General features: G+C 29.6%; 1 protein-coding gene across 1 annotated transcript; it reads right to left on the bottom strand.

Annotated features, from left to right (window-relative positions):
• Window positions 1-6,929: 6,929 nt before the first annotated feature.
• LOC142609513 (two-component response regulator ARR9) lies at window positions 6,930-9,108 on the bottom strand. Its single transcript, XM_075781105.1, has 5 exons — window positions 8,517-9,108; window positions 8,254-8,357; window positions 8,054-8,131; window positions 7,597-7,667; window positions 6,930-7,478 (listed from the first exon to the last, which is right to left on the bottom strand). Exons 1-5 carry the CDS (start codon window positions 8,617-8,619, stop codon window positions 7,115-7,117), a joined length of 720 nt encoding a protein of 239 aa, XP_075637220.1. The 5' UTR covers window positions 8,620-9,108; the 3' UTR covers window positions 6,930-7,114.
• Between the last annotated feature and the right edge of the window lie 5,329 nt (window positions 9,109-14,437).

Below are 14,437 nucleotides of genomic sequence, written 5' to 3'. Positions count from 1 at the left end.
GACCACACAATACTCCTTCATTACCCATTACCCATAGACATGTGCCAATACATCCTCTAGAAACACTTAAAGTAATCCAAGCCAGCAATCCCTTATAGTCTGCAAGAAACCCATCAACTTATATGCCATTTTCTTTTATATGTATTGAAAAAATATTTCCTTTTAGTGGTTTTAAACTTGTAATGAATGAAAAATAAATAAATAAATGACTTGCAATTAATGAAAAATTAAATAAATAAATGACTTGTAATGAATGAAAAAATAAATAAATAAATGACTTCAATTTATATATGAACAAGTGAACTCCCAATTTTATAGAAACTTTATTACAGACCAAACTCGATTTACCTGTCTATTTCGAACCAAACTCTCTTTACATTGGCATATTTATATATAAGAACAAGAAACCTGAACTTGTAGGAAGTTTCTTTTGAATCAAACTCTCTTTACTTCCTCACACACGTAAAAGTGGAGTACTACTATTACTGTAGTGAAATATTATTATTATTGTTACTAGTTCTTTTGAATCAAGCTCTCTTTACTTCCCCACACACGCATACCAAAAGTGGAGTACTACTATTACAGTGAAATACTATTATTATTGTTACTAGTTGAGTTCCTCAAGATGTGCGGTACAACTCATTATTAGTTTTCTCCAATATTTTGATAAGTTGTACCAAAAATTTTATTAGTTTTATCAAACTAAAGATTACAATTTTTATAAAAAATTGTAATATTTAGTTATTTTATATATACACAAAATAAAAATACACTAAGAATAGTATAATGATTTGATCATACTATATATGTGTGTGTTTACAAATTGAAAATTGCATGATATAGTAGCTAATATAGATAGGCATGCTTCATGCCTACTAAAAAATGCATATATCATTTCAATTGTTGCAAAAACAACTAAATTTGAGCAAAAATGCCATATTTCAAATCAATTGTTTCTCATATAAATCTTAGGAAGATGATATTAAAATTTCATTATGCTTAAAATAATTAATATAACAAAATAAACATACTTATTATATTAGTAATCTTTCTAATTACATAGAATACATACTACAATGTTATTTCCACACATACATACACACGCACATGTACACAACACGCACACGCACACGCACACGCGCATGCACGCACACAAAGAAGTTAGGAAATTTAAAGGATTAAGATTAAATTTAGTGAAATCACAAATATTTAATTTTTTTCAAGGCTTCTGTGACAATTGTTGTCAAAACAACTAAACATGAGTAAGAATGTCATATTCTAAATTTATTATTATTATTCCAACTAAAAATTATTTTCTATATAGAGTTTATAAAAATAATCATATAAATTCATTTAAAATAAATAATTAATGCACAACAATAGATAATTAATATATACATTTACTCTATTGGCTAATTCAATGAATTAATGCTTTAATATAAATCAAACTTTGTTAAAGTAGAAAACTAAATAAAGAGAATTTCAAGGAATGCACCACATGGCACAACATCATACTCTCCAGCATGAAGTCTCTGCTTTTATATACACTAGCTTGTAATCCCATGCATATACATGAAGACACTTAAAGATATACAATAAGATGCATAGTATAATTTAAATCCTATTGATAGTCATTTTTATATTTTGTTAACTCTTTAAAAAAATTTATAAGGATATTATTAGGTATAAAATGTAAATTATTCATGTTTTTTTTTTTAAATTATTGCGAAGCACTTTTTTTTTCGATTAATTTATTCTAAACTCTTTGGTTTTTGTACTTAATAACTCACTTGGATGATTATTTATGATATGGTTTCACATTTGATTTTAAAGTTAAGAAATAAAACTCTTTAAGAATAAAAAATTTAAGACACATAGCGCAAAATTAGAACTTTAATTTAAAATTCTAATTTGAGTTTTACTCAATTTCATCTATTATTATTGTGTGTGTGTGTGTGATGCATGGTTTAATCAAAATACATATGTAAACTATTTTTTATATTAATTTAATTAAAATTAAATAATAAAAATAAATGAATATTTTACTTTTACGTTATATAGAATGCAAATTGTGTGAGACTAATATATTATAAAAGGCATATGTGTGTGTGTGTGTAAAATAATTGAATGGAAGATCGTAAATAGTTATGTAATTAATATAAAAGGAGATACCTAAAAATTATATAAAAGGATTTTGCATAATATATTGAGATTTAAGGCTCAAGTAATATTTAAATGGAAAAACCTTGAATTTAATAATAAAAAACTATCCCAAAAAAAAATTATTTAAAACATATTTAAGTGGAAACATTAATTCAATAATTAAGAACAATTTAATCTCTATTATTTGATCTCAAGTTCTCTCTATAATTATTAACAAAACAAAATAAGTAGCCAAAAAAAAAAAAAAACCGCTTAGTATGATATTTGCTATCTAGTTCACCTAGATAAGTTTTTTCAAAGCGAGGATAAAGCTTTAGCTACGAAGAGATTCAATATGCCAAAGCAATAGAGAATAAAACTTAAACTACAAATAGAATAGTAAACCATTAAAACAAATGCAGTAGCTTCCTAGTTAACAATATGGTTCCTAGTTAACAATATGGGCAATACAATCTACTATATCTTTTAATTAAGCTCTAAAACAATCCAAGTGTTGTGAATACCATGCAAGAATGTGTGCTGAAAACTCCAATATTCTATCAAACTTGTTACAACAATCTTTGCATCTTCACTAATGTGCCCCATCTGTGATATGTTTTCTAGAACCTCGCAGTGCATATATAAAAAAGTTGAAAATAACAATTAAAATTTGTGTCTATCTAAAACATTGACAAAGCATTAATTAGGGTAAAGTTTTTAAACTGATTTAATGGCTGGAATTAAAAAAAAAAAAACAAAAAAACAAAAATTCCCGTAATGAGCAGCACATAAAGCAAATAAATCTAAAGCTTTCTAACCACAAAATTAAACTTTAATTTTATGAATTCTTGCATGGGATCCATATAAAGAGTATAAAAGAAGTGACCAAGGGAAAAAAAATTAACAATATATGCACAAACATCAAAAGATTAAGCAAAGTACAAAAGGCTATGAAAAACTGCAACAAAATACATATAATAGATGGCTGAAGCAAAGCAAGTTCATGTGCCACCTAATTGTTTTCTAAGATTGAAACCATGGCAAGCCGTGAAAGGTGTTTTGTATCATGTGTCCGTTGATTTGTTGGTTTGACTGCTTGAAAAAGCAATGTGCTCCTTGCTCTTAGGTTAAATAGATTTCCACTTCTAGTGCAAAAGCCTCCGTTCATTTTCTAAATAGAAATAGATAACTTGGTTTTCTAGTTTCAGAATAATTCTAGCAATAGTAGAGTTATAGATATATTTGAGATATTTATGATTTTAACATTTCGGATTGATTAGCCTCCATTGAACTGTTCTTGGAGATAAATATGATTTTAGCATTTTAGATTGATAAGCCTCCATCAAATAATTCTTTATGATCTAATCTAAAGTTGTTGATAAACTTGGAGACGGGAAAGGAAAGTAAAAATTATTGATAATTCATAAACTCGAAAAAAAAAAGGCTAAACAATGCAGGAGATAAAATTGTAGTGATGTAAGAATCAAATACATCCCATAAAAAACAAAAAAAAAACAAAAAAAAACTGATAAAAACAAATAAGTGATTGTTTTTATCTAAAAATTTGCTTTATTTCTATTTATTTAATTTACTGCAATTTGTTCAATAAGTGGTTACTGCTTTTTTTATTTTATTATTATATATAATACGTTTTTATAATACACTATGTTGCTAAAATATGCAGTAGACCTTTTTCTACACCAAATCTACGTTGCTATAATTCAAGATGCATTAGACCTCTCTTTTTTAGTGTAGTATACGTTACTGCAATTTAAAATGTATTAGACTTTTTTTTTAATCTAAAAATCCTTTTTTTTTTTGCAGTATGGTAAAGTCATTTGACACAACCACGGCGTCTAAGTCCAACTTTTATTATATAGTATATGATATGATATGATATTGATTAGCCAAGGTATTGCTCTTTTTGTGTTATTTTCATTATTATTGTGTTTACACTAACATTTTCCCATAGTAATACGAGGAAGCTCCGAATTCTGCCAAATATGTAAAAATTGGTTTGAGCTTTTCCATATTCAGCCGAAAAGTTTATACTTTATTTTATTTTTCCCTAATTGTAGGTAGATAATAAGGAATGTGATGTTTGAATCATAACATTGTTACAATGGGAAATGAGGAATTTGAAGATGGACTCTGTCCTCTTCTTCATGGACTTAGCAACCAGATGTTTCATCAAGTCCTATTAAAGGTTTCATAAGTACCAGTTTAGTCTAATAAAGGCCTAAGTTGAAGGTTCTACATTGATGGCACAGTAGAGTCGGTTGGGTTGGGCATCTGTACCTCAAGTTCTACAGCATCTTAGACGCGTGACACAGTCACACAAGTGACCGGGCCGGTTGTGCGTTTGTAATATGAAAAGGCCCAAGTCCAACACTAAGCCCACTATTTTAAATACCAATAGAAATGAGCATTTGCTTAAAACACACATAAGCAATTTCTTTTTGACGCTCTTGTTTGGGCCCTATCATCTGAGTTAAAAGGTTTATGATTTGGGCCTTCTTTGTAACTTTTGGGCCTTCAAAATATTGACTATAAGCCCAATGGCTTTGTTTTGCTCTTAGTTTTAACTTTTAGGTTAAACAATAGTTGCAAAGGGACTTGGATTTTAACCCCCCCCCCCCCCCCCGGGGGTCTTGGCCTATAACTTACGTTTTAATTCCTTTTTTTTTTTTAAAGATAATATTATAAATAATTAAAAATAATTAAACAATAAAAAAAATAAAAAAGGGAAGAAGGAGGTAAAGTTGCAACGAGGAATAGAAAAACCTATGAAGACATTTTGGTAAAAAAAAAAAATGATCGGAGACACTGAAGATTAGATTAGTGCTAAATCTTTTGATTGAGAAATATGAATGAATCAAGTTTGTTTGTTTAACATTTGTACCAATGAATTCAATTTGACTAAATTCAATTAAATTCAGTAAGGATTTAGTGTAAAACTCTTTATATACAGCCTCGTATAAAATATTTCAACATTAAATCGTTTCACAGAGAAATTGGGAGTAGCACAAACAAATACAATCCTATTTTAAAAAACCTATTTGCTGAATAACTATTAGTTTTCTATCTTTGTGTTTTGGTATTTGTCCTTACTTAGAAATTAGTAACACTACTTATTCTTTTTGCTTCCATTGCAATTACAAATTAAGAATTTCAATCTAGGAAAATTGTCAAAACTAGGTTTCGCAACAAAATGAAAGATGGTTTTCTACTGAATTGTTGTATTTCTACATTAAAAGCGTAATTGAAGCGAAATTTAATACATAATAATTTTCACAGTTTAAAAAATGGATCAGTTCCAAATTGATATATCACACTAAATTTAGTTAAAATATATTAATAAAGACCATCATTTAGTATCTTTTCTTTTATTTATATTTTCATTTTATTAATATTGAGAAGATGTCTTTTTTTTTTTCATACGAAAATTTTTGTTCATATTTTGATCTCAAAGACAAAATCATAGTTCGGCCTTGCAGGGGTATATTGTATATGTGTTCAAAGTTGTTTGTTTGTGACGCTGTATATATAATAGAGAGCTACTACAAAGTATTAAATCGATAAATTTGCAAAAAAGTGTTTAGCGAGTACCAGCGTTAAAATATTGGAAGAAACTAATATTTTTCACTTCCTACTTTAGATTGTCGCCTTTAACCGCGTATTGAGCTAGCCTTGATGAAGAGATGTTTGTTAAAATTATGTGCTTAAATGGTTATCATTTCATAATAGTTTAAGTTTTGGGGAGAATTGATAATTTAGTAATATATAAATTCACAATTTCTTAATATCTTAAATTTTTAGAAAAATTGGCAATTTAATATGGTATCAAAGCAGAAGGGTTAGGCTTACATCTAGTACTTTTTTAACTGAAATTTCCTTTTATTTTAATGAGGAACTGTCACATCATCCACTAATTAAATAAAATATAGAGATTAAAACCCACTACCACTTGCTATTGTATATTTAAAATAAAATAATATATCTTGTTAAAAATGTACTAGAAGTAAGCCAAACTTAGAGCAAAAAGTCTCACTCTATCTCCCATTTAAAATCTCATGTGTTGAATCTTATTTATTAAAAGGAAGTTTAAGCCCACACATAAAATGTTAGAATTATATGATTACATAATTAAATCAACTATTTTTTAATAATTTAAACTTTTGGGAGAATCGGACATATTTCAAATAACAAACATTTACAATACATACAAGAAACTTTTACAATCCATACACGCTATACATGCGACGATGTTATGGCTGAAATTAATTGTCTTTAAAAAAAAAAAATGAAGAAAAGAAAACAGAATCGGAAGTTGAATAAGCCAACTGGATATGGACAAAATTCATACGATTAGTGAGAGGGACTTCAGGCAGCAAAATGTGCCTTTTTATCCTCAAACCAAGCCTTGAACTTTATCTCTCCGTACATCAGAAAAAGAAAATGAGCCTAGGGTTGTTGAAAGAGTCCCACTAATTGAGAGGCAGACAGACTTTTATGGAGCATAATGTGCTTTCGAACTCCATATCAATTGAAGCCTGTCTTTCTATTTCCGTATCCGTTTAGACAACTTGAACTCCAAGGAGCAAAATGTGCATCTATATATGTTGTATTCAGATTGAAATGACTTTGTTTGTGTTGTAACTTGTAAACAACATCCCAAATGAAAACATCAAATCTATTGATCTACAAGATCCATGAATCTCACATTTAAATACATTTATTTGTTTATTTATTTATTTTTAATTTATTGGATTTTGGTTAGAATTAGCAAGACAAAAATTGGATTAAAATATTTCCATGTAAAATGTGTACATGAAACAACTCGCTCTACACTCCTATTGGGCCTCTGTATTAACCAACGTCAAAAATTAAAAAGTAAAAGAAAAAAAAGAAAAAACTATAGAAATTACATTGTTCAAATTAAAAGTGGGAAATATTTTCCATGCTTAATTTGTCAAACCACAGTGGCGATGCCATTGTATCTGGGTCTTGTTCTATCTGGTGAAAGCCCTTCTTCCAAGGTCTTCCTCTTGTTACTACTTGAAAGTTGTTGTTGCTGTTGTGATTGTTGTTGCTGTTGTTGTGGTTGTTGCTGTTGCTGTTGCTGTTGCTGTTGTTGTTGTGGCTGCTGTTGCTCTTGTTGTTCTTGTGACTGAAACTCCGGCTTTTCTGTTTCATCATCTTTGTCTTCATGTTTTTCGTGCTTTTCTTGTATTGGATCCTTCAACTTTGTTTTCATCATATGGGGTCTAAGCCTATTCACATCTGCCAGTCGCACTGGCTTCAAGAAAAATTCTTCTGCTCCTTCCTCCAAGCACCTGAAACCAATAGTGCCCATTAATAAGTTTTACCTCAGGAGTCCAAATTGCAAGAAAGTTAGAACTTTCCAAGAAAAGAAATCTCCAAAAATTGTTCTTTTGTTCTATCCTCAATTACCTGCTGATCCTTGAAGGCACATTCTCAGATGACATAATCACCACCGGTATGTTTCTAAGGGAGGAAGACTCCTGCAAATATCAGGAAAAAAAAATCCTATGAATTTTCATGGATGTTTCCAAAACTGATGACCTGAGAAAGGCTCATGAAAAGTCAAAGAAAACAAAATCTATGGAATATCTTGAACCAGATTTTGTTTGGGTTAAAAGTAGGTGGGAAAATATTCTGAGAGATTTTCTTTGAGCAAGTGGTGAGACAAGGAAAGGACTCAGGTGGGAAACTTTCAAAGCATTTCAATTTTCAAGTTGGAATGCAGAATTTCAATATGGGAAAGTGTTGACATGGACTAGTGTTTGAGGAAAGAAAAAATGATCCTCAATAGGAAATATGGGAGAAAGTGGGAGGGAATATTATGATAGTAGAGAAAGAAGACAAAGCATTAGAAACCAAAGAATACCTTGATTTTCTTGAGCAAATCATAGCCTGTCATGCCAGGCATACAGTAGTCTGTAATAATAAGATTCACTTCCACTTCCTGCAAAACCACAAAACACCAAAGAAATTCAGAAACCCAAGAGAGAGAAAAAAAGTGATGAAAATTAACAAGAAAGGTAGGGAATCTCAAATACTGAAAGAGTGGACTTAAATGAAATATACCTGATGATTGCTTGGGGAAATAGTAAGTGTACTTGGTTTGCTTTGGTCATGTTCATGCAAACCCAGAAATTCTAAAGCCTTAGTACCAGAATCAACTGTGGTAACTGCCATTGAAAAAAAAACAGAGTATGTAACAAATAGTACTAATATTAAAAGCAAGACAGAATAACATAGACAAAAGAAACGACGACCACCCATGAATACAATGTTTGCACAGAAATGCTGAGAATCTCTTTTTCTATGTTTGGCCACCAAGAAAGTACCTTGAAAAGATGAGATCTTGAGGAGCTTCTCAATCAGCTTTCTATCTATGAGGCTGTCATCAACAGCCAAAACATGGAATTGTGACTCTGTAGCCATCCCCATTGCACCAACTGAAGATAAAAGACCAAGCTTTGAAGCCACAGAACAAGCAAAAGAGAAGAGGAATTTATATTCTCTCTCTCTCTTTGTTACTCCTTTTTTTTTTTTTTCTTGGTAGTATGATTTGTAAGACCTATGGGATGAGAATGGGGAGAAAAGAAGAGGAACTATGTATTGAAATAAGACCCACCAAAACCCACAACCCACAAAGCAAGATCCGACCAGATTTCATCCCAAATCTTCCAAAATTTCCAAGTTGATTTGAATTACAAGGCAAGCAATGAAAAAAAAATATAAGGAACCCAAAAAATATAGATCCAAATAATAAAAGAATAAAACAAACCCAAAAAAATAATCCTTTGAGAATGAATATTTTTAAGTTGATGGGAGGTGACCTTTATTTATAGTACCACTACTAACATATACCAAGAGAGTTATAGAGAGTTATAGAAAGAGAAAAATAAAAATAAAAATAAAAAAAAGTTATGGGATGAAAGCAAAAGGAGAGGGTTTGGGAGAGTTGAGAGTGATGTGGGGGAGGTGGGTGAGAGGGGGGAGGAAGAGTGGGACCCAAGAAAATCCCTCAAGAGATACAGGTGAGGTCAGCAGAGGTGCCTTTTTCCCTGGGTGTGAAATCATGTGGCGCTTACCATATCTTGAGCAGGTGGGGAGAGTGGTGGCAAAGAGAGGGCAATTTCTTTTGATTCCCTTTTAAGATTTGCTTCCCATGCCCATCCATCTACACATTCATCATCCCCATTACCATACCAAACATTCATGCATCCTACACCCCAATATCATATATTTTTTTTATAATCAATATCCCAATATAACTATTTCCTATTTTAACTCTTATACCACCTTGTGGAATTTTATAGGATTGATGCGATCTATTGTGAGATTTTGGAATCAAACTCTTTTAATCAATTTCTTTGAAATGAGTAAAGGACAAGTGTAATATCAGTTTTGTTACGCCATCTTTACTAATCGATGTGTCATCAATTATAAAAAAAATAATTCAGTAATTTAGTTATTAGTAATTGAAACCTACTAATGATACATTCAATGCAGCATCAATTTGTACATTTTTAAGTAATAAAATTTGTAATACATCCAACATTTTTTTTGTTTTGAAATTAGCCTAAAAAAGTCATTCAAATTGACGTCACAATGTACACAGTTGTTAGACTTTAACCACCTAATAAATGAATATTTGAAATATTAGTTAATAATTGATAAGACGTTAGTTTGTAAGTTTTATATAACCAAAGTGGATGGGCTATGCACATCCCTAAGGTGAAAATAAAAACTGTTACCTACTTTTAATAATAATATGATAAATAATTTTAGAATATGAGAGAAGAGTTATTGTGTGGAATCTTTTAGTATGTGATCCAGTGTCATACTTTATGGTTGGGGAAAAAGGTCCCCTAATTTTATGCTAATGAGGCACATAAATGCAAGTAGGTTTCATAATGGCTAGGATTAAACAGGAGGGGCTAAGCTTGAAGAATTATGAAGCTTTGCATGCCCCTAAGCTCCCTAGCTCCTATGCGTATAATTTCTGCTTAAATGTCACACTTATTAATGTGAATTGTGTTTCTAAAATTAGTGTATGCATAATGGCTAGGAGTGATGAGGAGGAGCTAAGCGTGGAGAAAATAATGCATTGCATGTCCCTAACTACTGCCAATGCATATAATTTGTGCTCCAATGTCCAATTTTTTAATGTGAAATGATTTTTCAAAGTTTTGAAAAGGAATGAATTCTTATAATTTTTCTGACGAAGATAGCATTAGAAAGGAGATGGTATTCTTTTAAAATAATTTATAGATCTATCTTGGAGTCTAAATAACATGATTTTGTACCATATAAACCCACTATTATAAGAAGGTTTTTTATTACACACATTATTTTATAACAGTAGAATCTTCTTATGGGTTCCAGTTAGTTCAGTTGATAAAGTTTATAATGGTTGAATAAGAGATCTGTGGTTCAATATCTGCCTACACTAAAAACCAATTGGTGTCTTGGTCTGATAATAAAGAGCTATCATCAAGAGTAGACGTCATAAGTTGAAAATCTCTATTAAAAAAAAAAAAAGAATCTTCTCTATTTTAAAATTATTCATTTTATGATTAGAGTTTTATTTAAAATTGAAAGGATTCTTGTCCTGTCTTATGAGGTTGAAAAATTTTCCATAATAAATTTTTGATATACAGAATCATTAGCGATATTGGTCATCTTCTTAAAAATTAATTAAAGGTAAAATTCAGTATCCAACTACAAAGTCCAAAGCATAAATTTTAAAATAAAATCCAATTAATGCCTCTTTACAATGGAGCTCCCTTGCCTTGCTCTTCATAAAATGGGAGAGGCAGTATTTGGCTATTTGACCTCAGCAGCAGATGATGACAAATTGTTTTAAAATTTACAACAATAATATTCTAAATATTAATTATTTCAATTTCCTAATGTATCATATAAAAAGAAATGAAAAAGAAAAGAAAAGAAAAAATCAATGTTTACCTTGATTTGCCCTCAAGTTTCATCAGTACATAAAGTCTGCGAATCTAATATTGATAGATTGTCCTAAAGTAAAACAGTGCACACGTTTTTTCTCCTATTCCACCAAGCATTGTATAAAGGAAGTTACATGAATAAAGTAGGACAAAGTTTTCTTCGAAAAATTCATCAAATTGACTAGCTATTCAAGCTGCAGGGAAAGTTTTTCTAATTCATATTTGAATGGGATTTTCTTTGTCTTTAAGCCAAGAAGTTTCTTCACGATTATCATGTAAAACCAATGGGTCAAAGAAACCCATAGTGTGTGAAATTTTATTAGACTGATTTTGACCCTCTAGAAACTATAATAGCTCATGTGTGTGTCTCTCATGTCAAATATCATTATGATGATGAGATCTTCATAATCATCTGATATCTTGCATTCTTCCTAGTAATAGATAAAGGATAAGACTTGTGGACACAAAGATGAAGAAAATGTTGCACATGGTAGAGATTGATAAAGTGAAAAAAAAAAAAGCACAATAAAAGTGGGCCAATATGGCCTATACATTCAAAAATTTACTCCTTTTCTTTCCCTTGATTGGATGGCCATGACCTCATTTAAAGGTCGTGATTGTTTTTGATAATCCGCGTTAATTTTTCTTTGTCAAAGTGTTTTTGCTATTACTCTTATATCTTTTCAGATTCTGTACGAGGAAGATGAATGGAAAGAAGAATGAAAATATTAAGTCAAAATAAAATGTGATGAGATGTAATTTTTTAGTTGTTATATTGAGAAAGAAAATGGAAAACAAAATTTAAAAAAATAATTTTCATTAATGAAATTTGATTAAAGCTGATTTTTGTTCATTAAATTAATAAATTACAACTTATCTCAAAAAAATCATTTAATATTTCTTTTGTCTTCCTGATTATATGTAATTAAAGGAACACATACATAGCCATTGGACACTGGAGCGTTGACGAGGCATATTAAAAAAATTTGAAGTGACCTAGAATGAATTTAATTAAGTGTTAAATTTTTTCATAGATGAAATTGTGATATTCTAAATTTGAGGGACAAAAAATTGAGTTATAGTAAAATTTGAGGAACAACTTGGTGAAATTTTATTTTGGTGTCTTTCTTTCTTTCTTTTTTTGGTCGCTGATGTAGTAGGGGTTGTTCCCTTCTTTAATGGAAGCCTATAAATGCACCTAGTTAAGTTAAGAATGGAGGGCATGGTTCAAATTACCTTTTCTCTTTCTTTTATTTTTATTTTTTACCTTTTATGAAATGGGAAATGATAGGGAAATATAGCATTTTTTAATTAGGGACAATTGTGCATTTGTTGGTTAGGGGATGAGTTTTTTTTTTTTTTTTTTAACTAATATTCCTCGTGTAAGTTGTGTAAATGGTGAGTACCTAGTTAATTTAAGAATGGAGAGCATAGTTCAAATTACCTTTTTCTTTTTTCTTTTCTTTTTTCACCTTATATGAAATAGGAAACGATAGAAACAAAAAATATATACTAATAAACAATTTTAATTAGGGACAATTGTGCACTTGTTGGTTAGGGGATAATTTTTTTAATGTTCCTCGTGTAAGTTGTGTAAATGGAGAGTCTTGGTGTCTATATATTTTTTCATCTGTTAATTAAATCTCTCATATTTATCGAAAAAAGAAATAGAGAATAATTAGGTTCAAAATTAAAAATGAGATTTAAAAAAAAGAGGTTCAGTTAGTCTCATTTTAATCCTCAAAGTATTAAAAACAATTTCATGTTATCTTGGTACAAATTAATAGTCACTTCTTTCTCAGAAAAAAAAAAGTCTCTTTCAAACTATTTGGTTTAGCATTAGTATGGATTAAAAGTAGGTAGAAATCACTGAATTTATAAAATTAATTCCAAAAATCAGTCTTTTTTTGGAAAGAAAAGTATGGGAACAAGGATATATGGGATTTTTAAAAAAAATTCAGGAAATAAACACAATCAATAATTTAGGAATAAAATTAAACTTTGACATATAATTCAATAATAAAAATTATAATTTATCCTGTTAGGACTTTGTAATTTGGGGAAATTATAAAAGACCCAAAGTTTATGCCATATTTCATTTTGGATCCCACATTTTTAATAAATTTATGAAATCGTTTCAATTTGAATACACAGCTTCATTGATTAAATTGTGCATTTCACATAGATTAATTTGGTAGCATCGAAACAGTGTATAAATTTTGTGCCTCTTATGTCATTTTTCTCTCAAATGATTAATCTTGACGTGATTATGCAAATGTTTCACCAATAATCCATAGGTGCTTTCGAACCAAGGACCTAGTATCCACCAAAACCAATTGAGAGAAGTCTAATGACAATTAAACCACCACCTTTGGTGGCCGGTGGTCATTCTACAATACAATTCCTTTCCTTTTTATTTATCATACCTACATAATATTAACAGTTATAAATTTAACAGTCAATTTTTATCTAATTTATCTTTATAAAAGGTGGGTTTTATTTCTTTTTAGAAAATAGTAAATGTCAGTATTAGCTAATTTAGTAAATTCCTTTGTTGTAAAAAAAATACCTATTGGAAATGATTACTTCTCATTATGGTAGGGAAATTGCTATTGCCAATTGCCATTGCAAAATAGAAATTTTCAAAAGTGATGTGACTACTTTTAATTGATAGGGAAAAAAAATTGTGAAACTTTTTGGTGATTGGTTTGATGGTTAGAAAATTTTTAGTCTAAATATGATATTAAACATGGTTTTATGATCATCATGGTATTATACTAATACCACGGATGATTATACCAAAAACATGAAATATTAAACATGTAATTGATACATTAAATGCATTTTATACAAAATATGACCACATTACTCCAAAAAAATTTCATATACATAGGATTTTAATTATATAAAAAAAAATCTGCTCAAATTTGTGGTCCACGACTTTTTATCATAAGGTGACGACTTATGTTTTAATATATTTTTTTTGTAGTCGTGATTAATTAATATATATATATATATATGTGAAAGCTAGGAAAAACTTTTTTTAATATACATTATTATATTTTGGGTTAGATAGTACCCTCCCATTTTACCTGTCTCATAAAAAAAAAAAAAAGTGAAATATGTATAAATTAGAGAGATTGATTAAAAAGAGGGCCCTGTTACAAGGAGTGCATCCCCACATCGGTTAGCATGTTACATTAAAATTGGTACTGTTGTTTTTTATTTCCTAGCAAAGATTCCCCGACACACTTTAATTCATTGTACAACCTGTCATAGATAATCCATGCTTTGCTAGA

This window comes from Castanea sativa, chromosome 9, assembly GCF_040712315.1.
Source record: "Castanea sativa cultivar Marrone di Chiusa Pesio chromosome 9, ASM4071231v1".
NCBI lineage: Eukaryota > Viridiplantae > Streptophyta > Magnoliopsida > Fagales > Fagaceae > Castanea > Castanea sativa.
Note: the sequence above shows the minus strand (reverse complement) of the source record. Positions and strands in the feature narration are given on the sequence as shown.